The 26,619-nt window shown below is 49.1% G+C and overlaps 1 protein-coding gene across 3 annotated transcripts in view; it reads left to right on the forward strand.

Moving 5' to 3' along the window:
- Positions 1 to 22,602, forward strand: part of ADCY8 (adenylate cyclase 8) — a 163,616-nt gene extending 141,014 nt beyond the window's left edge. For all 3 annotated transcript variants that reach the window (XM_037501680.1, XM_037501685.2, XM_037501690.2), the window contains 6 exons: positions 4,270 to 4,348; positions 11,015 to 11,173; positions 16,622 to 16,768; positions 18,843 to 18,935; positions 19,336 to 19,450; positions 22,027 to 22,602. In XM_037501680.1, the coding sequence (XP_037357577.1) occupies positions 4,270 to 4,348; positions 11,015 to 11,173; positions 16,622 to 16,768; positions 18,843 to 18,935; positions 19,336 to 19,450; positions 22,027 to 22,514 (1,081 nt within the window). In that variant the 3' untranslated portion in view covers positions 22,515 to 22,602. The remainder of the gene's footprint in view (positions 1 to 4,269; positions 4,349 to 11,014; positions 11,174 to 16,621; positions 16,769 to 18,842; positions 18,936 to 19,335; positions 19,451 to 22,026) is intronic.
- The last annotated feature ends 4,017 nt before the right edge of the window (positions 22,603 to 26,619 follow it).

The following is a 26,619-nucleotide window of genomic DNA, read 5'->3' on the forward strand; positions in this document are numbered from 1 at the left end:
GAAGGAGAGGACCAGAAGCCACTTTATGATGCCGGTCCGTCAGTTGTGGAGAGAGAACCACTGCCTTGGACCATCTGCTGGGTCTGCTCACCTGCCCAATTCCTGTGTCTGGGCAGGTGGGAAGGAGGAGACATTGTCGCAATCTGAGGAGGGGAAAGGAATTTGCTGACTCCTCCCCTCTCCTTTCTCCCATGAGTCCCAGTTAATTCTCTGGATGAACTTCCCTGACGTCACGTGACGTTTCCCCTAGTCCTAGTCCACACCTGCCACGTGGAGCTTCATCTGAGCTGGAAGAGATGGGAGAAGCCAGGCACTGAGTGTGAGACTGAGGAGGCTGAGGCCTAGGAAGCCCACGGCTCTGGCTGAGACTAGAGCTAGCGGCCAGCGCTCAGGGAAAGATGAGTAGTGATAATGCAAGAAGCTTCAGGAAGCATGCCTGACACTGATGTTATGAAAGTCTTATCAACCACCCCCCAGAAATCAACACTGCTGACAATTAGAAATACTTATTTCTATACTTTTAAAGCATAAAATATTTCAGAAAACGCTGACGTTCCTTTTCCCAGTGTTGTCTTTCTCCCAAAGTCAACCGCTAATGGGCTGAATGTATATCCTTTGGGTCCATGTTATAATTATTTAGCTATGTCTGTATCTATAATTTTTTTTGCTATATTCTCTTGCTGTCATGCAATATGGTCCTTTTTAGGTTTACCTAGGTGGTTAGGTATGTATAACATGAGCATGCCAGGTACATAGATGAAGTCCAACTCAAGGGCACCCTCCTTGGTGAAGACCTTCCTGATCATTGTTCATGTTCCAATCTGTGCCCTTAATATTTTTATCATAGCATTTATCTCTGTGTTGCAGTCATTAATCCCCATGTCTTCTTCCATTAGAAAAGGGGAATTATGAAGGCAAAGATCAATTTTTGGCCATCTGGCAATGGGTTGCCAATTAAATATTTGTTGAATAAAATGGTAAATGAGTCAATGATTGAAAGAAACATTAGCTCACTTGGAATCATATTACACCATTGAATCACAGTAAACCAAATGTCCTCTATCTCAACTTGTCTGATTTTTGCTAAAGGTGACCCTTAAACTGTGTGTTCCCTACCCCATACTCACAGTTTATTTTTAGACTTCAGTATCATAACTTTACCATGGGCTTTCCTAGGTCCTGAGATTCACAGATGAATAATACATTATTTTTATCTTCAAGATGCTTAAGGGAAAGCCAATTACAAATAAGGACATGCAGGAAGACATGGTAGCTACTGAAAAGTCATCCCTGATCTGAAAGTTTCTCCATTGACTACATCTGTGAACTGGAGAGAATCATTTAACGTCTGAATTTCAGTGTCTTCTTTACTAAAGTGGGATAATAATTGTTGAAATGACTGGTAAAGCGGGCAAAATCTGTGAAGTGTTGAAACAAGGATGGTATAAAATCAGTATTTAACAATTGTGGTCATAAGTAGAGCAACAGAATTAAAAATTCAAACTGGCTGTCTTATTTTGGGTTTTAAGCGGGGAAATGGAAACTGATAGCTGAAGTAAAAGTTTGATGTCACATGCCCTGTGGCTGAAGCTCAGAATGCGGTGCAGAAATGTGAATTCTCAACTTGGCTCTGACAGAGGTCAGCTGTGTGACCTTGGGCAGGTGACTTCTCTCTGGGCTTTAGTCTCTATCTGTAAAATAAAAGGCTACCTGTGAAAAACAAGGGATTTAAATTATATATGATGCACAAAGTACAAATTGATCTACAACTCACATTGTAAAGTGCTTAATTATGTGGAATTATTTTTATAATATATACTAAATGAAGTAGTAGGTTATAAAACAGTATGAACCATATAATCCTAAATTTTGTAAATGGATTTTTGCATGGAGATGACATTTACTTGACTCCAAAAATAGTAACCATTGTTTTTTTCTGAGTGGTAGGCTTACAGACAATTTTCACTTGTGAATTTTTATTAGGTTCCACATTCACCACAATTAGCATAAAAACTTCTGCAGTGATGATATTCAAATTAAATATTCATTTGTATCATACATCAAATAAGATGATCTCTAACAACTGTTACAGTCCTGAGATCTATATTTATTTTACATGTGTTTTCACCTAATTGTGTCCTTTTCTATTAGTGTAAGAAGATACTAGTATTATTCACCAGGCTCTGGTTTAGATGCTAAGAAATATGAATGACTCAAACTGAGATTGCCAATCCCTTATGGAGTTTATAGTCTAGGATGAAATCATCTTATAAAATTTATTCTTCAATTCCCTTCCTAGACCTCAAACTCTAGTACCCTGATCACTCTGATTGTAATAAAATAATCTGTGGCTAAAAAACGATACTTGTATTAATTCAGGGATTTTATTAGTAAGAACAAATTATTTTAAAACATCCTTGTTTTTTTAAGTGTTTGCCAGCCAATATAAAGCAAGCATTATGATTTCTATAGATTTCAACCATTGATTTTCTTTGGAAGTTCTTCAAAGAAGAGTGGAAGCAACAACAACAAAAAGCCCTCCTAAATTGAAATCACAATCCTTTTTGGACATTCTTTGCCTTGCCTCACTCACTGTGGGTCTTCTGCCATCTCTACACACGCCATATTTTTTTTTCCCAACTGAAATACATCCTAAAGACTCAAAGGCCATTGAGAAAATTTCATAATTTTCTTTCACTTTTCTTCTAAATTGGATACATCTCTTCTAATCATCTCTCTCAAATTTTTTGGTCAACTGATTACAAAATCATTCAAGAAATTTATGCTTTCTCTTGAAAATATGTTTTAAGTGATGACTTGGTGGACTTTGAAAGTCTTCTGCATCAGAGAGAGCGAGAGAGAGAATATCAAAAGTGCCTGCAGGCTCAGGAGTTCAGGCTGTATTCACATCAAGTAACCATACAACAGCTCCTGTTCAAAAACAGCCATGTGAATGAATAATTCAGCGTTAACTTACTTGTGAGCATTCTGAGTATAGGTGTGCTTGTGGTTGGGAGGCAATAATGCAAGCAAATGATATGATTTGGTTTTAGTAATTAAAAGATACACATTCTGGGAGCCACATAGATAATAGGTGGTGGAGGGCAACATGTTGGACATGGTGGTGTAGTACTCAGTGGGGGAGGTAGGCATGGAAAGAAGTGGATGTACTGGGGATCAATTTTGGTGCAAGAGCAGACAGAACCTAGATACTGGGGCAGTGAAGGTAATTTTGTTTGAGTCTTTGACTCAAGCACCCAAATGGATGATGGACATTGCCCAAGATGGGCGTACATGGGGAAATGGAGCAGGAGGTGAGGGAAATGAGTGTCAGCCTCCATAGAGGTGACTTGTCTTGGGGGAGGTTTTCTGCTTCAACCAGTGGACACTTTGCCAAACCAACTAGGTCCGTATTCAATGCCCAATACTGTTTCTTCCAAGCCCTTAGTCCTTCTGGGTTAGCTCATCTTGAGAGAGGCTTCCTGCTGAGCCAGAATGCAAGAGTGAAGCATTTGGAATCAAGCAAAGGATTCATGACAGAAGGTCATGTTGGTGTTTACACACTTGTTGCTGGCCATCTGGAACTGCTCTCCAGCCCAGTCCTTGCAAGTCCAGGGCCATTCCTGGCAATAGTCAGGCCAGTGACACCGCAGAGTATGCTGACACAGACTGTGGATGGGCTGTTGGATGGTACCTCCAAGAGGAGATGACACAGAGGGAACAAAGGCTTTATTAAAAGATGGCAGAATTGAAATGAGCGTAACAGCAGTACCCAACTCATAGAGTTGAAGAATCAAAGCAGTGTCCAACTCACAGAAGCAATATAAGAATCTAAGTGTAAAAGCACTGGAACAGGTGTGCTACCTTGCAGGTGCTACATACCTGCCTCTTCATTAGGATGTCAGGAAGGGAAGGAGGAAGGACACTTGTATTCCCATGGATTGAGTTGAAAATGATAAGAGCTCCTTGAACTCCAGAACGTGGTGTGCAAACAGAAGACATTATTATTAATGAGTGTGCATGGTAGAGATGCTACATTCTAGACTCTTCCACCAGGTCTGACCTAAGTGACCTCATACCCTTGAGGGCCAACTGATTTCTGAGCCAGCCTGTGTGAAGACCCTGTCACAGAGTGAGTGGTTGCTGAAAAAACATCCTCTTCTTTCTTTTCTCTCCACACCTCTCTGAGCCTCTGTCTCCTCAGGGGTCATCTTGAAGCCCTCCCTGGTATCAGTAACCAGGCTGCCATTTCCTTTCTTCTTCCAACAGAGATTTCCTGGGGACCAAGGAGGCGTCGCTGCTGCTGATGGCCATGTTTCTCCTTGCTGTGTTCTACCATGGACAGCAGGTATGCTAGCACTTTGCTCTGCCTCCCCTCCGTCACTGGCATCCCGCACACCGTAAAACTGGCCTGTGAGGCCTCCACTGCGCTTGCTAGTAAATGACCACAGCTGCTTGCAGCAAATTTGTGATTGGTCACTAATCACCTCCTAATAAAGACCACCTGATAAAAACCTGCGCTGGCGCTGATTTGGTGAGCTTTTTAATAGGGCTAAGGTCCTTTAGGGGTAACTCTTCCAAAGAGCACTGCTGGGTTAAAAAATAAGAGCTTTGGATGTATGCCTCAGGCAAGCTGAGATCCCTCCTAAATCTGCTGCCAGCATAAAATTACTGCTGTTGCAGTTGCCTGCTGTGCTAGGTCAATGGGAAGGTTTGGGATCAGCTGCCAGGCAGGTTCTAATCCCGCCTCTGCCCCAGGCACATTGGAGCCTTGGATACATTACTTATCCGGGCAGTGGTTTCCTCCTCTCTGAAGATAAGATGGCCACACCTAAATGGGGCTCTTGGGAAGAACCATTTGTGGACACTTTGTTTTGCATCCTGCCTCTCCTCCGTAGAGGGAGCACTGCATCAATGCCTTGTGCTCATTAGATAAAGGGTCCCCCCTATTGATTCCACCTCCCTGTGAGGTGCTGCTCCCCAGGAGTGGTAGGTAAGGCTGTGCAAAACCCTCTAGGCCCAGGGCGCCATCCTCTGGAGGAGAGAGGCCTAGAGTCCTCCACCGGGCACGTGTTCTGTGGGATTCGTGCTGTCCGTGGGTCTCAAGATCTGGGGGAGGAGGACATTATTCTGCAAGGAAGGCTGGCCCCCAGAGGGGTCACCCCGCTCTCCAGAACCCCTTGGACATCTCTGTTTACTGATGTGACTGTGGGGAAGTTCACCGCCTGGGGGGCCTTTCACTTCCCAGAAAGCCAGGCCCTGCCACATCCCTGCCCTGCTCTGGATCCCAGCCCGCCTTTCTGTAGTCTGGTGTGCTTCAGAAAAAAAGTAACCAGGAAAGAAAAACAAAACAGGAAGACTGTCCATCAGAGCAGAAATAGAAATACATCGCTGAGAAATCACCATGGCAACAAGGGAGGTAACCACCCCGAGAAATCAGGGATGAAACAGCCAAACCCCCAAGAACCTTCGAGATGCATTCATAAAGGCACTTGTATGGGGAAAGGGAAGTGTAGTTAGGGGAAAAGAGTAAAATAGAAGCTTAGCCAGGGAAGAGGGGAAGGAAAAAGTTAATGTGGACCCAATTCCCACTACACACCTCTCCATTTACTCCTCTTGACAACCGGAAAGGTGATTTTCACCCATCCCGTATTACAGATGAAGAAAGCAGTGCTGCTCGGCTAGTAAGTAAGACAGCCAGAACTCAAACCCAGAGCTGTCTCCAAAGCCCACCCTTTCCACTTCTTTAGATAGGACAGACAGAAAGGAACCAGGACATTCAATCCTACAGAAAGGCTTTGACTGGTTTTTAATTTTTAGCTGAATTAATGGTGAAGTAAGAAGTCAAATGAAAGGCCAGCTATTTCCGGATTTCCTATGTTTAGATCTTTCTGGCAACTTGAGCGCTGTGGTCGTGTCTTCCACGCCTTCCTGGCTTCTGCTTACAAGGGAGAAGTCCTTAGCCTGACATGCAAATGACCACCCATTTGAGGGTTGAGTCAGACAGGGTCTCCCACAGAAAAACTCCACTCCATCACACAGGCTGTGAGTGGCAGGCGAGAATTCTCAGATAAGCTAAGAGGGAGCAGTGTGGAGAGGCTCTTGATTCCATAACAAGGCTGATCCTGGCTCCCCAGGCCTTGCCGATGCCCCTTCCTTAATATCTTTTAATGTTCAGATTCAATTCCCTGCATTCTTCCTTTGTCCCATGAAACAGAAAATCAAAATAAGAATATGTGTAAAGCAAGGGTATGTAAGCGCCTTGTGAGGGTCTGAGAGCTTAAGTGACAGCTGACATTTCAGCTTCCAAAGGACTTTGTAATCACAGCATCACACCCCACGGCTGTAGCCGTGACAGGTACAGACTGGAGCGGTGGTGACAGCACGTACGTTCCACTCTGCCACTGGAAATATGTGAGCTTTGGCAACTTATCATGAGAATATAATTATATTTATTCCAGTGCTTTGCACATAGAATGAGTGGCCCAAATTGTGAACTCTGGCTATTCTATTTTAAAATTAGACCTCTGAGAACAACAAGAAGGACTATTATCCTAGAGCAGAGACTCAAGTCACTTGAGGTCACAGAGCTAATAAGGAAAGCCAGACCAACAGGAATCCAAATGCTCTCATTCTAGGAGGTTCTTTGCATCGTGAGTGGCTGCCCCTGAGTGTCAGGGGGTTCCTGCAGGATTGCGTCACTCTGGTGTCTTCTCCCTAGCACCCCCCGGGTCCTGTCATCCCCAGTCAAGCCTGTCCACTCGGGCTCTGCTGCCTGCTTCCCCCGGTCACCCCGTATGATTCAGGCCCCTCTATTTTTAATAAAAGTTGAATAATGCTCCTTGACGCCTGGGACGCAGCAGCAGCCTGGCGGGAGCGCGTGTAATTACACTTCCTCAGAGTGGCGGAGGCGGTTATGTAACTGAAAAATTGGGAAGTTTCATCTGTGAATATGTGGAAACGATAGGCCAAACACTTCCTCCTCCTCCCGGGCAGGTGCGTGCCCCGACACTGGGCAGGGGAGCCACCCCAGCATGCTGGCCCCATGCAGCTGGGCTTGGGGCTTCCCTTGGCATCTGCATCTGGGGCAGAGGAAGCCTTGCAGGTGCCCGGGACGGCGCTGGGTGAGGTCGCAACTCTGGCCTCAGGCTCGTGGGTCTGATGAAAACAGACACCTGGATTGAGTGGCTTAGAAGGAAAGACTCAGATCTTACAACCAAATATTTTGTATTTACTTATTTCTTTTTATTGAAATGACATTGCACATAACGTTATGTGTCAGTTGTTCACTGTTGAGAACAACTTCTGCGTCTGTTACATTAAGATCATTGCTAAGAGCCCCAACCTACCCTTCACATGGCATTCTCCCCAGTTTACCCCTCCCTGCATGTATTTTTGTTTTGTTCAGTTCATCTGCTTTTTCTCTCTGTAAGTTTGAGTCCCAGCAATGCCACTGGGAGAGTGGGTGACCTGGGGAGACACAAGTCCCCAAAGTTCCCTTTCCTACCCACAAAATGAAGAGGATAATAGTTATCTAGGGAGAGGTGGGGGTGGCTGCATCAGGCACAAGCAGTGTGGGGCTGAGCTAGAGCTCAGAGCAAACCCCCCACTGCTCCCCACACCCCCCAGGGCAAAGCCAGTCTTTGGAACTGCATCCGGAGACCTTGGGCCAACCCACTGCACTTCGTGCTGTCTCCGTGTCCTCACCTGGGAAATGCGGGTGATATAGTCTCTACCTGGCTGAGTTGTTGTGTAAGTCAAGGAGCTTTCGTGCATGGGAAGTGCTTGGAACAGTGTCTTGGCCAAGGCAAGAGCTCACGAGCGTGACTGTCACCATGGGGTGAGAGCCTGGCACAGAGCTTGCCGAGCCATGCCCCTGGAGTCCCCGTGGCGCTCTTCTCATAGAGCCATCCCCTAATCGTTTGCTAAAAATCGGGCAAGAGAGTGCACTTCCAACTCAAGTGACATTTCCTGAGCAAATGCTGAAGTTTTGCCTTGGAAAGCACAGAGCCCTGCCTGCCTTCCCTAAGCTCTGCCATGCTCTCCACGTCTGCTCTAAGCACGTCGTGTTGAAATGATCTCTCTCCTTCCTGTGCGCTGCCATTGCGCTTTAGCTAGAAGGAAAGCAGAGACAGACACCGAGCTTCCCTCATTTTATAGGGCCAATGCCTAGCGCATAGTAGGTGCACGGGAGCTTTGGTAAAAGGAAGGGGAATACTTCCTGCCATGGAGGTCTAGCCAGATGTGACGCTGGTGTCCATGAGGCTTCTCTATCAAGGGGCAAGTCACAGCTGCTCCCACATCTCATTACGGGTATGTCTCAGATAGTGACCGGCCACTGCCTGTGCAGAACATAAAAAAATGTGTCCTCTTATTACTGAAAATCTTTGCTTCCATCAGCTCCAACAATCCGAATCTCCCTGCTCGTGTTTTCTGAGTTAGGTTCAATTAACTGAGAATATTTCCAAAGCAAAGAAATAAAAAACAATCTCTTATTCAACCAGGCATACATGATTTTATTGAACTGTAACCATCATGTAACATTATATTATTTTCAGTTGTACAATATAATGATTCAATGTTTGTATATGTTGCAAAGTGGTCTCTACAATAAGTCTAGTTAACAACCATCACCATAAATATTTACAAAATTTTTTTCTTCAGTGAGAACTTTTAAAATAGCCTCTATTAGCAACTTTCAAATAAGCAATACCGTATTGTTAAATGTAGTCAGTATACAGTACATCCCCAGGACATCTATTTTGTAACTGGAAATTTGTATCTTTTGATGCCCTTCACCCATGTCACCCAACCCACAACTCCCAACTCTGGCAACCAGTGTTTTCTGTGTCTATGGGCTTGATTTTTGTTTGTTTAGTTTTGGTTTTGCTTTGTTTTGTTTTTAGCTTCTGTGTATAAGTAGATCATAGGATATTTGTCTTTTTCTGTCTGACTTCTTTCACTTAGCATAATGCCCTCGATGTCCATCCATATTGTTGCAAATGGCAAGATTTTCTTCTTTTTATACCTAAATAATATTCACTGGGGTGTGTGTACTCCATATTATTTTTACATTCATCCACTGATGGACATCTAAGTAGTTTCCATATCTTGGGTATTAAAATTAATGCTGGAACAATTAATAATTAATTAACATGGAGGCGTGGAGAAGTTTTCTTGTTAGTGTTTTCATTTTCTTTGGATAAATACCCAAAAGTAGAGGAGCTGGATCACATGGCAGTTCTGTTTTTAATTTTGGAGGAAACTCTGTTTTGCATAGTATACTTTTCACCAACACTCTCCGAGAGTGCCTTTTTCTCCACATCCTTGTCAACACTTGCTATTTCCTGTCTCTTTAATAGTTTCCATTCTAACAGATGTGAGGTGATATCTCATTGTGGTTTTGACTTGCACTGCCAGATGACTAGTGATATTGAGCATCTTCTCCTGTACCTGTTGGCTACTCATATGCCTTCCAAGGGGAGGAGTTCATTTGGAAATAGTTGCAACTTGACAAATCAAACCTTGATGCTCATAGATCTGGAGGGAAAAATTTAAAGCACTGACTTAGTCCACTGATGCCTTAAAGTAGCGTTATCTCTTATGGATCTACATCTTAGACATTTCAGAATTGGTTTCCAGCATCACGTCATTTTGTCCATACAGTAGGTAGACTCATATCTTATCCTCTCCCTCATCTTGTCAGTAACCATTTTTATGGTTTGTACTTACATCTTTTAAATATATATATATACACATAGATATGTAATATGGAAAAAGAGAGAAGTAGATCTCTCTTAAATAAATGGTGACATACTCCACACACTGGTGTCCACAAGCCCATCAAAGTAAAAAGAAATATTCATCTCTTTTATGGCTATATACAATACCTTATTCAACCCACAAAATGAACATTTGGGTCGTTTCCAGCTTGGGCTGTTATAAATTCTGCTGGATGAATAACCTATGCCTCTCTCTTTTCATAATTTTGCCATTCAATGGGGCTTTAAAATAAGACAAAGAAAGAAAGTAGCAGAATGTTTTAAGCCCTGGAATTCGGGGACTTTAATCGTGTGTTTAAAAAGACAGCAATTGTTCATTTCAATAGCCAACGACATTAATGACATTCCCAAAGCTGCGGTAAATTTGGTTTATCACATTCTTTAGAAAGGAAGCTGTCCCCGTTCCAAAGCTAAGGGAAACTGGATGGAGAAGTGAATGCGTGTTGGGTGCCACTATGACCAGGAGCTTTATCTCTCACTTCCTGTTCCAGTACTGTGTGGTTACTGATGTTTTCCCCAATTTAGAGATGAGAAACTAACCAGTCGAAGAACCATAAGCCATATTTGTCTAACAACAAAATCCACATTCCTTCCATTATTGTCCATTCATTTCTTCCTACTGCCTAGTGGTTGAGACCTCAGACTCTGGAATTGGGTTCAGAGTTAAGTTCAAATCCTGGCTTCCCCACTAAGTAGTGTGTGTCTCTGGTCAAGTTACATAACCCTGCTTGCCTTAAGTTTCTTACCTGTAAAATAAGGCTTAATAATAACATCTTCCTGTAGGCTGTGTGGATGGAGGAGTTACTATAGGTACATTGCTTAGACGATGCCCAGCACGTAATGAGCACATGAAAGTGACAACTGGCTTTATCGTTGGAACTTACTTATTGAGTCCACAACTATTGATTGACCATCCACCTGGTGCTGACGTGTTGCTGTGTGGTGAGGATGCAATGTTGAGCAAGTCAAGGGACCCTTGACCTCACAGCACCTGCAATCTAGTGGAGGAAGGACAGAGGCATTGCTGGGTTACCACACACACAACTATAATATAAGATCACGGGAGGGGGAGGTACACAGCCCTGTGAAATCTGATCTCTTGAATCAGGAAAACCTCCAGAAGGTTCACATCAGACTATCGCCTGAAAAGCCTTCCCCACCTCCTACATGTATGCTTCAGCCCACGCCACAAGCGTTTAACCTGTCTCTTCTCTCCTTGACATGAACTGCAGCTGGAGTACACAGCCCGCCTGGACTTCCTTTGGCGCGTACAGGCCAAGGAGGAGATCAATGAGATGAAGGAGCTGCGGGAACACAACGAGAACATGCTCCGGAACATCCTTCCCAGCCACGTGGCGCGCCACTTCCTGGAGAAAGACCGGGACAATGAGGTGAGCCCAGGCTTGTCTCGGGGCAAGAAGGGGTGTCAGTGGACGGGATACAGTGGGACATATTGATCCTAAGCTCTGGAAGAATTCCACTGTCCTTTGTGAGCAGGAGATCGGAGACCACCCCTACCCACCCCCGCGGCCGGCAGCCCAGGCGGCAGAGCTCTGTGACACTTGCACACAACCTCCTCCTCAGACTGCTCCTCTATAAAATGGATGAGAATAAGATCTCTGGAAGGCTGAATTGGAATTTTGATGTTTTATGTGTGTGTATGCATGTTTAAACACGTGAGTGTGTATGTGTATATATATATTTATAAATGTGTGTATAGTTACACACAAGAAGTGGATTTCATATATTATATATAAAGTATATGTATACACACACAGTAAACCCACTCTTGGTATATACCCAAAAGAATTTATTTATTTTAAAAATTAATTTATAATTTATATCATGTTCATTTTTTTACAATGTATGCTTTCTCCTCTCAGGGGTAGTTCCCATAAAATTCCCACCACCAGTTCACCCGCGCACCATCATAATGGTCCCTTGTGCTCATTCTGCCCCCTGTTCTGATCCCTTTCCCTCTCCCTCCCCTGCAGAATGTCTCTGATTTATAGTTGCCTGCTAATTTTGTATTTTATTTTTTTTCCTGATCCCTTATTTGGTTCCCCTCTATTCCTCCTATTAGTAAAACCATCCGATTTTTAGTTTTTCTTCTGGCTTATTACATTGAGCATAATCCCTTCCAGCTTCATTCATGTTGCTGAAAATGGCATGAGTTTATCTCTTTTGATTGCTGAGTAGTATTCCATTGTGTCTGTGTACCACAACCGCATCTTCTTGATCCAGTCATCTATTATATCCCAAAGAATTTAAAGCAGATGCTCAATGAGTTATGGCTTACTCATATTTGCAGTAGCCAAAAGATGGAAGCAACCCAGATGAATGGACACACTAATATAAAATTATAGTATAAACAGCCCATGGAATATTATAGTCTTTAAAAGGAGGAAAATTTGATGCATTCTAAACATGGGATGAATCTTTTTTTTAATGAAATTTATTTTTTAAAAAAGATTTATTTATTTATACAAGAGCTGGGGTACAGGTCAGAGGCACTGGAGGGTAAGAGAATTCACCAGAGAGAGCAGGGAGCAGAACAGGCAGACGGACTGAAGACACTGCTGAGGGGAGCAGCGGGCGGGACAGGAGAGGTCTGCCGCACCATGTGAATTTCTCCCTGGCCGGCCAGGAATCGAACCCGTGCTACAGAGGCTGCAGACAGCTTCACAGCACAGCGCTCAACCCGTTGCGCCACTAGGGAGGCCCCTATGGATGAATCCTGGGGGCATAATGTTATGTTACACTGGAAGTCATCATGGTCAGTCTGTCTTTGAGGAGGTGACATTGGAATGGAGACCTGAATGATGTGACAGGATCCTAGTAAGGTCCTTTGTTGTTCCCCTGCAGACAGTGTAAGAAATCAGACAGTCCTGGCAGGTGAATGCTGGACTGTGGCTTCCAGTGCAAACTGGAGACCAAAGTCCTCCTCAGCATCTAGGGGCAGAAGCCTGTATAGGCTCTGAATCCTCCACAAGCCCAAACCTGTACAAACAGCCAGAGGATTGTGACAATAAGACAATAATAGCTTTTCTATATTCATGGATCCCTCCCCATTTTACAAAGTGTTGCTCTTCCTTGAGTCCAAAATAGCAAGAAACAGATGACATACTCTAAGCATTTGACTGAGGAGAGTTGAATGGAGGAAGATCTCCAAAGCTGTGGTCAGGGGGCTGGAGCTCTTATGTGTGCCTTTTCCCTGCTCTGCTGACCTGCCTGGGCTACCTCAGCGACTGCACACACATCCTGGCACCCAGTTGAGGGTTGCCCGGGGGGATTGCTGGGAAGAACAGATGGAGAGGGAAATAAAGTAAGGTCAGGATATTTATTCCTTGGTTCCCTTCTCTGGGAGCCCCTGAGCCTGGCTGTGTCCACAGAAATTGACAGCTTCTATCACGGCCATGGCTGTGCACCCCCGATGTCAAACCAATTCACTCCTTTTGGGGTTTTCATGTTCCCTTAAGCTCATGGGGATGGCAGCTCTACTACCACTGGCCCTGGGTTCTTGAGGGATTTCTTAAGGGTCCCTACAATCTGTCCTCATGATCCTAATTAAGCCCTTTGTAAATTACCTTCCTTGAATCATCTTAATGTGCCCAAGTTTTGCTGTTGGGGCAATAATTGGGGAGAAAAAAGGGATGATAAACTTCATGGGGTCAGCAGAGCAGATCTCTGCTCAGATCCAGCCACACTTAAAGTTCAAGACTGACCATGAATCTGTGATACCGTCTTCCTCAAAGCAAGGACATGAAGGCAGAGGAGGCAACTTCAAGAGTGTGTGGTGAAGACTGCTGAGGTCCCCTAGCCTTGTCTCTTCTGCCCTAACTGTGTGATCGAAGACAATGACTTGCCTCCTCTCTGTCTTGAGCCAGAGCCTTGAACCAGACCTTGTATGGGGTGGCTGTAATATTGCCGGCGTCCCAGAACTACTAACTGAATGACTTGAGGAACTGGGTGAATGTGTTGGGTCTCTGCCTTCACGAAGGCCACAAGCAAAGGAAGAGATGGACTTGAGTACCATGGGGTAGGCAGCAAAGGCGAATGTGTTGCTGCTCAGGCGCTGCCACAGCACCCAGCTCAGCCTCTGACCCCAATCTCTGGGACTAAGAAGGTTTATGAAGACAGAAAACAGAACTAGCCTGGTTAGGGAGGCCACCTCGGCAAGACATGTCCCACCGAAGGGCGGGCAGCAGAAATAAAAGCACTGAAGTACGAAACAACAGCAGCGTGTCCAGAAGCAGACCTGGAGATAAGGGCTCCAGTACAAGTAATTTACTTAAAAAGCAGCGCAGATAAGCAGGGGCGTGGGCGGCAGGCAGGGGAGCAGGGACAGGCCTTCCATGATCAGACAGGCTCCCTCTATGAGAGGCTTCAGCTTAATCGCGCTGGGAAATTTGGGGAAATGGTGTAGAAAACGTACTGCAAACTTCTCTGACCCAAGTGGGGCGGGGGGCGCTAGGGAATGGACACCAATCCCCATCAGTGACTGCTGAGAACCACTTGTGGGGGGTAGGGGGGAGATGCATTAATGTCATCCCACAGATCACAGCGCACGTGGCCGGAGTGCCCTCTAGTGGCCGGAAAAACTCCAGGCAAAGAACAAGGAGGGCTGCTGGCTGGACCTTGGGTGAGAGAAAGCAAGCCAGACACTCCCCGCTACAGCGTGTGCACAAATGCTTCGGTGTTTCTGGAACACATGATACAGCCCAGGTCGCTGCAGGCAGGGAGAGTGCAGTTAGGTGGAGGTGAGGACGGGAATGTACGAGTGCACATCATCACTGAGTTTGAGCTTCATCGTGATGGCAAAGGTGGGGGATTCTAAGCATGGGAGAGTTTGAATCAATACTCCATCTTTAAACATCCCTCTGGCTTCCACATGGAGCAAGCTTAGAGTCAGGGAACCCAGTAAGAGGCCAAGGAGAAAATAAGGAAGGACCTGATTTTAAAAAAGCAATGGTGGGAGAGGCAAAAAAAAATTTCAAGATACAAACAAAATAGTGGGATTTGGCAATTCATTGGCTGTGGATTTTATGGCAAAGACAGAGTTAAAGATGACTCGGAGGGCGTCGAACTTTGATGACTTGGCAGCACCAGTGCCACCAACTGAGTTAGAGAATGAGAGGCAGGAATGGGTTTAGTGGAGGGAAGACACATCCAGGTGCGGTTTGGTGAGCAAAATCCAGCATGAGACACAGACATGTGGAGACAAGGTGGCGACTGGGCTGGAGAGAGGGATTTAGAGGCCATCACGTATATGCTGGTGAAGACTGGGAGCAAACGACAGGATGCGTGGAAACTTGGAGCCACGCGGCGGGTTGAGGACAGAACCACTGTGATCACCCATATTTAAGGTGGATGATAAGCAGGGGGGAGGGGGCACCCACCAGGAAAACCATGTGGCGCCACTAAAGCGTAGAAGGCCAAGAGACCAGGGTCTCTGGAGTGATTGCTGCACCCCTGTGCTGCCGGCCTGAGACAGGAACTGGCAGGAATCCGATTTTTCCAGGAGATGCACCTGCTCCAGATTCATTTCATCTCAGCCTGAGATAAAGAGCTAGAGATAAATCCCTCTCTCCAACCCCCTGTGGCAATAGGCAGCAAAACAACTAGTTTGAGAGTTTGGATGAGGATAAAGAGAAAATACCCAGTGATCAGTGTTTCAGGACCCTGGGTACTTTGGGCTTCTCCTTATAGAAGACACTTCGTTGAGGAGGAGAGAAGAATGAAATACGAAATAAAAGAATCACGGTAGGAAGAAGTTGTTGAAGTTAGAAGAGAGTCGAGATCGGGAAGAGCATTGACCTTCAGCAAGAGAAAGAAAACATCGATCAGGATACTTGTCTGGAAGTGACACCAACATCATCTGGCATTCAAGCTAAGGGAACAGAAATAAACATGAGCGTGGGTTTGTGTGTGACTGTTGAGCATGGCAGCCCGCTGCCGAGAGCCTCCATTTTCTCAGTGAAGTTAGAAGAAGATCATCTGCTAAGAGGAATTTAGTCCAGAGAGAGGCAGGGGCTTGGACTAGCCATCGAGAGCAAGCACAAGAAGCTGACCAAGACCCAGAAGATGGACAGTCAGGATGCTGGCTCCCGGTGAGCTGAGGACCATGAGTCTTCAATGATGACGATGCTGTGGTCTGAGCCCCCATTCTGTCTTCTCTGGGGGTACCTGTGTGCATTGTAAACTCCCAGTGTTGACATTTCTCTTTTTTTGGTAATGCAAGTGCCTGAGCCAAGTGCAAGTGCCCCCTTCACAGAGGCTGATGCCCTACAGCAGCCGCAGCCTCGGGGTTCCATCAAGGCCAGGCTGCCTCCCCGCTGAGGCTGCATTGTGCAGACCCTGGGTGATTTAGAAGCTGGTCTTTTGGGTCATTTGCATCTTTCCTTCTTCTCTCTTTGTCTCTGGTCCCATCCCTTAAATTCCTTGCTCTTATGATTTGAATTCACCAACGTAGAGTAAGCCCACAAAACACTAAAATGCCTACCCTTAGTCTTGACAAAAGCCAAACCCAAAACACTGTCCCTCTGCCTCTCCCATGACCTCTCTCTCTCCCATGACCTCACTGTGGCCCAGGTGTGCTGTGACTTCCAGGTCTTATAAGTAAAAAATTCCTATTTTTTTTTTCCAAGACTTCCTAATGGTGTCCCCAAAGGGCACCTTGCGGCCATTATAAGAACCCAAGGGCTGGCTCACAGCATCGATGGGCTGAGACCAACAGACAGCGCTGTGCGTGGCACAGGTGCTTGTACACACAGGTAGCAGCTTGCACGGCCTCACCTGTCTGCTGTCTGTTTCTGTCTCCCCGGTGTGTCTCTGCCCAGGAGCTGTACTCTCAGTCCTACGATGCTGTTGGGGTGATGTTCGCCTCCATCCCAGGCTTTGCAGACTTTTACTCTCAGACTGAAATGAACAACCAAGGAGTGGAGTGCCTGCGCCTGCTGAATGAGATCATTGCTGACTTCGACGAGGTAACTCAGAAATTGACAGTCACAAGTGAGCTTCGTGGTTGTCATAGAATTATGGTCAGTGCAGCAATAACCACTTTTTGTACTTACAAAATTCTCAGCTGCCTTATAAACCTGAGCATGCGTTATCTAGTGGGAGGATTGCAGTTTTTACCCGGAATAAATGCTGTTGTTTCTCCACGTGGGGGATCAGGACTGTAAGCCCCGGGCGAGCTCAGTCACTTACGCAGTGCACCCAGCCAGCAAGGGACCAAACCAGAGGTCAGTGCCATGCAGGCCCGGGCATCACAGAGATTGGCACCGATGGGCCGTCTCTCCACCTGCTCCTGAGGTTAAGGTGATGAATTAGCCTTTGGTCGGAGATCTAAACCTGACCCCCCACAGAGCTCAGGAGCGAAAGGAGTACCTGGACTTGCTTCACTGCGGCAAGGCAATGTAGTGTCATCATCAGCTCTCGGCCTCTCTGGGGAATGGTGGTGCCTAAACTTCCAAGGCATTTCCCACAAGAGGGGTCCCACTGACCCAGGCCATTCTCCAGAAAGGGTCCGGCAAGGCACGGTGAGCAGCCAGCCCATGGAGGACTTCCAAGCGGATCTAAGCAGGGTATCACCAGCGCCTACTGCCATCACCACTGCCATCACCCCAACAGCATCCTCTCCCTCGGTCCCCATGTCCATCTAGCTGTCCAGTGCTGTGAACGGCTGCTTCTTCCTAGCTCTCAGACCCGACCCATCTCACCGCAGTGCTGCCTGGGTCTTGCTTTATAATTTCTCACCTTCAAGGCTACAGTCATCTCCCAACGGCCCTCCTGCCTGCCTCTCATCACCAACCACTGAAAGCAGTAGTTTGGCACATCCCTTTGAAACCCAAAACCCATCGCTTTACCATCTCTTCAGAAGGTCACCTTTGCCCTTCTCACCCTGCACCCTCTCCAGCCTTCCCTGCCACTTTATGCCACCTGCCTGCCAGCCAGGACCATGCAGGTACCCACAGTCCTTCAAACCCACGTGGCCGTTTCACACACTGCTCCTTGCCTCGAGAAGGTATGCCATTCTCACCTGCCCGTCCTCTTGCCCGCAACTGCAGGACCAGTGGAAAACCTAGTACTCATTTAACAGTCAATTCAAACCTCACTGCTACTTGTGGCAGCTTCTAATCCTTCCTCTCCCCGGGCAAATGTGGTCACTCTGGTTTCAGTGAAAGTCATATATTCTGAAAAATCTTCCATCAGGCTCTTGCAGATATTTAAACCCTTCAGCTTAAATATTTGCCTCCCCTAGGACCACTGGTTCTGGGACAGGAGCCCAGCATTTATCTTACTAATCTCTATGATGTTTGCCAAGCATTGCCACAAAAGCAAAGCATTGTCAATATATCACATTTTTGAAATGCCAGATCCACAGGACCTGAACTGGTCTCATTTTGTAAATAAGCAAAGAAAGCTGGGACTCGGAGACACCGGGACACCCAGGGTCACACACTGGGTGACGAGGCAAGACTTGGGCTTGAGGACTCGGGGCCGTCACATCTCTTTGACTCCGAATCATTTGGCCATACTCGTGCTCACTGCACTGGCATCTCCAGGAGGGTTTTGCGCACAGGGCAGGGCCATGGTCCAATAACATCCGAACAGGATCCCGCTGGCGGCCTTGCGGGGGGTGTGAGGTCAGGGCAGGAGCAGGCAGGCACATAGCTAGGGGCACATTACCAGTGGCCCAGACCAGGGTGTGGCAGGCAAGAACTAAGATTCCAAAAGCAAGTCGAGAGCAAAGCCAAAAAGATCTGTTGGTGGATTGGGGCACATTTGTGATTTCTTCTTTAAACTAATAAAAGAGCTTTGTTTAGTTCAAAGGTCCATAGAAACAGACCTGTTCCTTAAAGAGTATCTGGCCGCACCCATCCCAGTGCCTGGCACCCAGTAGACGCTCACTACATGTACGTTGATGGCTCGGATGCATGATTCTCAGAGAGAAACACAGTAACCCTGGATACAAGTCCCTGGGAGCCTGTTTGGGGGCGCCCCAGGCTGCTGGAAGAATCATCCCAGGACTAACACCACTGTCTGGGTCTGTTCCAGCTGCTCGGTGAGGACCGATTTCAAGATATTGAAAAGATCAAGACCATCGGCAGCACCTACATGGCCGTGTCCGGCCTGTCCCCTGAAAAGCAGGTAATGAGCTTCCGGACCCACCAAAGCCTCTGGCAGGGACTTCACTGTGGTCATGTCGCTGGAGGCCATGGGGCTTGGGGCGGGTGGATGAACTGGGTCTCCTGGCCGTGTGATGTGCGCTGCTCCCGGGTCGATCGAGTCTCCTGGATGACGTGACCCTTCTTTCTAACCGAGAACTCTAGGCTTCGTGCTGAGCCGCACTCGTCACTTGATGAACAAAACCCAGGCCAGCAAATCCCCTGAGTGTGATGCAGTGGGTAGGGGTCACTCGATGGTACGGGGGCTCACACGCCTGGTAACCCCCGCTCAGGGGTGTGCGGGTGGGGGGGGACACAGCAGCGCTGCTGCGGACGAGGACATCTGACCCAGTGAGTGGCGACCTCTCTCCCCTCTGCTCCAGCAATGCGAGGACAAGTGGGAGCACCTGTGTGCCTTGGCCGACTTCTCCCTCGCCCTGACCGAGAGCATCCAGGAGATCAACAAGCACTCCTTCAACAACTTCGAACTCCGCATCGGTGAGTAGCAACCAGAGGGGTGGCCAGGGAGGGCCCCTCTGCTCCATCAGCCCACCTCGTGTCCTGGCATCGAGCCAGGGAAGCTTCTCGTGCAAGGTGCAGCAGACGTGGGGTGAGCTTGCACGGACAGGGACGGTCGGCTCAGGGTCTCTCCTGCACTTTCTCTCACCCAGACACTGGCAGCCATGAAGGGCGCTGGTCTGTGAGCAGAAAGACAAGCAAACACTCCACCCTAATAACCTCCTTCCAACTCGTTTGTCCCACCCATGCAAGGCCCTGCTCAGCGAGGTACCTGACTGAGCCATCATTGCATTCCGTTGTCTGTCACCCAAGAATGGCAGGGAACGTGTGGCAAGGTCTGGGTTCTTCTAGATAATACTTGGGACAAAGCCAGTTGCTCCATAGGACGTAGATACTGTGTTGAACCAGGGACAGGGAGTGAGCTCAGAGCTGCCCGCGGAAGCACCCAGCCGGCCTGCCCCGGAGCCAGGAGGCCCCTGGCAGAAAGGGGCCCCACGGGAGTCCTGGCTCTGTGAGCATCAGCCCTTCGTAACTTGAAGAATATGACAATTTCCTTGGCAACTCTGCTGAGCCTCGAGGCCTCTGAGAGCCCAGTCCACATCCTCATTAATACAGGGTCCCCCCAGGCCCAGAGCAGGGGAGAGACTATGCTGATGGCACAGCCCGCGCCCCTCACTTCCTGACCGAAACCAGTGACATCCTGACTGCGGATCGGAACTTCCGCTGCGGCCCTCACATTTCAGAACCGCTGGCTGAGGGACCTTTCACCTTATGTGGTTGTGCCTGAGCAGCTCTCAAGGAAAAAACATCAAGAAACACCCATATTTGACTTGTCAGATGTAAGGAGCACTACACGCCTTTGCTCAGCGAGTAAGAGATGCCCAAGGTTATGTTTTTGATCTTGGGTGGGTGGGATGGTCCGTCGAATGTACATGCACAGTGGAGCCAAGAATAAGAAGCAGCATTTGAAGCCTGCTGAGAGGGGAATTCCACACACGTTCAGGGGCTGTTGCAGAGGTCCAGGCCAACCCTTGGGGTGCTGTGCTGCACTGCAGCCCTGCTCAGAGGTCAGAAAATTATCTCCCCCTGGGCTGGGCATCTTAATTTGTGCTTCGGGTCTGCTGCCAGCAGCTCTACGACTCGTGCCAACCCTCTGAGTGTCCGTTTCCTCATGTATAAACTGGGCCTGGGCTCACCCTGCCTCCCCCCCACCCCCACCCGGCTCATGACGAAGACATGAGAATCACCTGTGGTGATGTCTCTGCACATGCCCTGCAGATTGGAAAGCTCTGTCCATCGCTGTGGTCCCAGGCATTCTGTGGGATCCGGTTCTCAAATCTCAGTCAATTATAGTGCGTGTCTGCGTGTGTGTTTGCGTATGTGTGTGTCTTGCTCTTCCCTCCACCTAGAATGATCTAACCAAATTTTATACAACTTCTACCATCACTTTCTTCCAGGCTCTGCTTGGAGAAGCCTTTCCTCGCTACCCTGTCCAGCACACCTCCTGCCATCCTTCACCTTCCTTCCACCCTGACTGGCTTTTCCTTACAGTCTTTACCACCCGCTGAGGCTATAGTCTATTCTTTTATTTTCCTCTGTCTCTCCCCAGAAGGAGGCAAGCAGGGTTATGTCTCTTTTCTTCCCTATCGCATCCCTGGTACATAGCAGTCAATGTTTGTAAGATGAAGGAGCGATTGTAAGTGTAGTAGGAGGAGACACACGCCTGCTAGCTTGGTTAGTGAAACACCGTCATTCCAGAAGAGAGCCCTGTTGCACAAAGGAGGAGGCGTTGACACTCTTACAAGGCACCTGGTAAATGAACTACGGGATTAGGAGGAAATAATAGTCCGAGCAGAGAGAAGGGTGGGGACCAAGGCACAGAGGTGGGGAAGGGCAGGCAGGTGTGGGCCCTAGCAGGTCAGTCCGCACGCAGTGCCGAGGTGAAGAGTTTGGTGAATGAGGCTGGCACATCAGGCCACTGCCAGACCTGAAATGCCCTTGAGAGTGATTCTGTGGAGCATGGGCTTTAGCCTCAAGGCAAAGGAGCTGCAGCAGGTGTGTACCTGGGTTGTAAGTGGATCACAGGTGCGTCAGAAGACCCTTCCCACCTGGCCGCAGTGGGGACGGTGGTCTGCAGGAGGCTGGAGAGACAAGGAGCCCCACAGGAGGGCATCGCCATGGACCAAGGGAATGATGCTAAGGGCTAGACTGAAAGAGAGAAGGCAAAAGTCTGCGCACACTCTCAGAGCACTGGAACCAGGAGGATAACCCAGGGTCCAGCTCCTGTTCTGGGCCTGTCCGCCACCCTCCACCCCTCCACCCCCGAGATAAACAGCATCCCTGCAAGAATAATGCTCGTCTCTCCCGCACCCCCGGCGACCAGGCCAGTGACTTTACTTGCATCGTCCATTTCATCCTCTTATTTCCACGCCCAGGTGGGACAGGTGAGGTCCAGATAGGTTAAGAAACTGACCCAGGACACACCTCTGATGAGAGAGGTTCCCTCCCCCGTGAGCTCCCTCCTCTCACCTCTCGCTCCCCTGATTCTCTCACAGGCATCAGCCACGGCTCGGTGGTAGCTGGCGTTATCGGGGCTAAAAAGCCACAGTACGACATCTGGGGCAAGACCGTGAACCTGGCGAGCCGGATGGACAGCACGGGGGTGAGCGGCAGGATCCAAGTGCCGGAGGAGACCTATCTCATCCTGAAGGACCAGGGCTTTGCCTTTGACTTCCGAGGGGAGATCTACGTGAAGGGCATCAGCGAACAAGAAGGGAAAATCAAAACGTACTTTCTCCTGGGAAGAGTCCAGCCCAACCCGTTCATCCTGCCGCCCAGAAGACTCCCCGGGCAGTACTCGCTGGCCGCGGTGGTCCTGGGCCTGGTCCAGTCCCTCAACAGGCAGCGGCAGAAGCAGCTGCTTAACGAGAACAACAACACTGGCATCATCAAAGGCCATTACAACAGGCGGACTTTGTTGGCGCCCAGCGGGTCAGGGCCCGCAGCCCACTCCGAAGGCCCCGACAAGTCCGACTTGCCATGAAAGCATTTTCTTTGTGTTCCTTTTTTTTGTATTTCTTTTATATATAAAATAAATATACTAATAAAAGGTTTAATTTTTTTTAGAACAAGCATGGTATCATTGGTCTTTGGATGCACAAAATCAAGGACAGGATTTTTATTTTTAATTTTATTTATTTATGTAGACAAGACCTGGGGTACAGGCCAGAGGTGGGGGGGTGAGAGGATTCACCAGAGACAGAGTGGGGAGCAGAACAGGCGGATTGGCTGGCCAGGAAGCTCAGGGGCAGCAAGAACTCTTCATTTCCTAAGCAGGGTCCAGGACTCTGGGTGTCCGGGAGACCCCAAAACTCCCCACCCTGTCCTGGGGACCTGTTTTCCTTTGCTGCCATCTTGTGGTCCAGCTGGGGAACAGCGGGCTGGAGAGCCGGGTGCTGCTCCCGCGTGGATTCCTCCAAAGGACCAGGCACCCTCTAGCAGGGAGGATGCAGGACGCGGGACAAAACACACACACAAGGCCCTGCGCGCAGGAGCTTACATCCTAGCTGTGCTTCTCCAGTGTTATTCCCATTTCAGAGGAGAGGACAGCTTCAAAGAGTGAAATGCTTGCCTGGACCCTGCAGCTGGCAAGCAGGAACGTCGCGTTCCTGAGTGGGGGTGGGGAGGCAGTGGGCCACGCCTAGGGGAACAGCAGAGTGCCTCAAGGTAAGAGACCTGGCCAAGGCCGGACACCTGAGCTTGAGTCTCGGTTCTGCCACTTCCTGGCTGTATGGCCTGAAGCAAAACACTAAGTGTCTCCGCTTCTCTGTAAGATGGGCCCGACCTGCATCACCTAACCCACCGTGGGCTTTCCTCACTCCACGGCCACCGTTGACTAACACTGAGCACTCGGGGGGGTTGGGGTAAGTTCTGCGGTGAAGCTGGTAGATTCTCTGCCCTCACAGATTGCCTCCCTCAGCGCCACCCCCTCGCCCCCCCACAGAGACACGGCCTCAAGCTTCCAGGCTCTGAAGGGCTCCCCGCTGCCCTGCTCAATGTCTGGACTGTCCAGTTTCTCCAGTCTGGCTGCTTCCCCCTGTCCTCACTGTCCTGTCCTTAGCGTGGTCTCCACGGTCAGCGGAGGTAGCACCCCCAAGCCCAGGAGGCTCCTGCAGAGACCACCAGCTGCAGATGCCTGAGGATCGGGACCTCCATTCCTCCAAAACGCTCAGACCCTGCTAAGTGTCCCTGAAAGGCGCCCTCCTTCCTCCATCCCGACTGCAGCTGTCCCTTTAAGCCCCCCACCCCTTTGGTCCCCTTTCCAGCTGTGCAACTGGCCCGTGGCTCCGCAGCCCACTTCCCCCTTACACCTTCCTGGGGTGCGGCGGGCGCCCAGGTGGCCCCGGCATCTCGGGGCTGCGCTCTGGACTCGGCCCATCACACGCACCTGCTATGAACATTTTGCCCCGGTCCGCCATCAGCGTGAGGGGTCCTGTTTCCCGGGCCCTGCTGAGGAATGCATCCCCGTCACTGGGGTCTGAGCGTCCCCTGTCCAACCGCCTGCCACGCCGTGGCCCTGCACCCCGAGACCTGCTGGACACAGCGTTGGCCGGGCACTGCTGCCCTGTGGGTGCCGGTCAAGCAAACATCCGAATGATCTCATCGAGGCCGCCCAACAATCCTCTCAGGTGGGTGATATTTACCCCCTAAGGCCGAGGAGCTTAGCCAAGGGTGCAGGGTTCATGGGGGTGGGGGTTGGTCTCAGGGGAGGTGGAATCTATGCCCAAAGCTTCCCGCCTTCCCCTGACGGGCATCCTCTGAAATTCGCAGCCAGAGGCACAGAGAACTCTGCTTTCCCAGCAGGTCCTTCCTGAGGGGCCAGGATGTCAGGCCCCTGGCCTGGAGGCTCTGGGTGGAGTAGAGGATTAATGGGGGTTTTCCATGGGATCAGAAACAGCTGCTTCACGGTGTCCATCGTGACGAGTAATAAGAACCTGTTTTAATGGTTTTCCATCTGGAGCGGCCTGGCTCTCCATGCAGCACCGTGACAGGACTGGGCTAGGCGGGAGACAGGGAGAGAGAGGGCCGGGGAGAGAGAGGAGACTCTGAGGCCTGGATCGCGAAGCTAATGTGACCCCGGGCAGTCTGGCCGCAGAGCCCGCCCTGGCCGCTGGGGTGCGGCACCCCCACTCGCTGTCTGTGAGCCCGAAGAACATGGTGGGAAATGAGTGACAGGAAAGGACACAAGAGGAGCCGGCCACCCCCCGGTCGCTGCCCGCGTTGTCTCGCCTTCTCTTTCTCCGAGAATACCTTTCTTCTTCTCGTTCCAAATCATGTTCATTGAGGTAAAGCAGGTTCACACCTTCGCAGCTGCTCTGGGGTCATGCGCGCTCACCTCCACGAATGTCTACTCCACACCTGCCCACCACCAGCCCCAGCAACCTCCCCTCCCCGACTCCCACGCGCCACCCTCCCCCGCTGGAGGCCTCAGTTTTGTAGTCAGGGCTTAAAAGTCGGCTGGTGCTTTGGTTTTGACGCCCCTTTGTTTTGTTTCTCTGTATCCCACATGTAAGCGACACCATCCGGCATTTGCCTTTTTCCCTCGGACTTACCCCTCTTAGCAACCTCCCCAGTGCCATCCTTGCTATCACAGGGGGAGGGAGTCCGTCCTTTTTTATCACTGAGTAGTATTCCAGTGTGTGTGTGTGCGTGCGCGTGTGTGCGTGCGTGCGTGCGTGTGTACCACGTTTTTCTGATCCACTCGTCTGCCCTTGGCTGTTTCTATGCCTTGGCTATTGTAAATAGGGCTGCAATGAACATAAGGGTACATATATCCCTTCAATTTAGGATTTTTTTTAAATAGATTCTTTTTTTTTTTTAGATTTATTTATTTATTTATACAAGCACTGGGTACAGTCAGAAGCACACGAGGGTGAGAGAATTCACCAGAGCCAGAGCGGGGAGCAGAGCAGGCAGAAGGACCGAAGTACACTGCTGAGGGGAGCAGCGGGCGGCAGGAGAGGTCTGCGCGCCATGTGGGACCCTCCTCCGGTGGCCGGGGAGCAGCAGGGAATCGAACAGGCGCTGCAGAGGCCGCGGGCAGCTTCGCAACCCAGCGCTCAACCACTGCGCCACCGGGGAGGCCCCAATTTAGGATTTTTATTAGTGTCCCTGGGCTCCTTCCTCTCCTTCTGGCCTCCCTCTATGCCAGGAGTTTTCAGACGGAATAGGATGGGTGGGGGCAACTCCCCCTGGGACATCAGGCAGCCTCTATAGACATTTTTCTCATCACAATGAGCAGGGAGTAAAGGGGCTTAGGGGCTAGGGTGCTGCTAAATGTCCTACTATGCACAGGACAGCCCCCAGCCCAGAACGACTGATGAGGCCCAGGTTGAGAGGCCCTTCTGTCCACACCCTCCTGGGCCATCCCATCCTTTCCTGCAATTCCAGATCCCACTTGTGGGCTGACACCGCCAAATCTGTGTTTACACGCCAGGTTCTCTCCTGAGCTTCCAACCCCTTACCTGATGACACCCCCATCATCGGCCGCATCAAGTCAAGGTCAGCCTCGTCCGCGCCTTCCATCGCCCTGCCCACGCTCCTCCCATATCTCACCCATTCTAAGACTCACATTTTGACATCTCTGAAACGGGGGTGTGTTGCACCATCAGCTGCGGGTTTCACTCAGAGTAATGCTTTTCTTTCATTGTAGTTCATAAAATGGAAGTGTTGTTTACCCAGCCATTTACCAAATCTGCAGCTTTTGGCTGGCACAGCTCAGGTGTTCCGCCCCTGTCTCCCTCTCTAGGCAAAGCAGTGAGGTTCAAGGCCAGCCCCAAACTGGGCCAGTAAAGAGGGAAGCTCCAGGGAGAGAGCACAGACTCCCGCCCTCTCCCCGAGGACACAGGTTTTCCAAAAGAAACACTTCTCTTGCATAACTTCATTAACATACGAAAAAATACCTTTGAATGCTACACTTAAAACAGGTTAACTTTATGGAATGTTAAAGGCATCTCAAGGCAACCGTTAAAAAAGAAATGCTTCTCCATTTCGCAGCTGAGCTCCATTTGGAGAGCCCTGAAATGACCTTCTGGTTGATGTTGTCCAATTTCATATCTCCTTTTGGTCAAGAGGATCTGCCCCCCTCT

This window comes from Talpa occidentalis, unplaced genomic scaffold (assembly GCF_014898055.3).
Source record: "Talpa occidentalis isolate TD23 unplaced genomic scaffold, MPIMG_talOcc4v2.1, whole genome shotgun sequence".
Classification (NCBI taxonomy): Eukaryota; Metazoa; Chordata; class Mammalia; order Eulipotyphla; family Talpidae; genus Talpa; species Talpa occidentalis.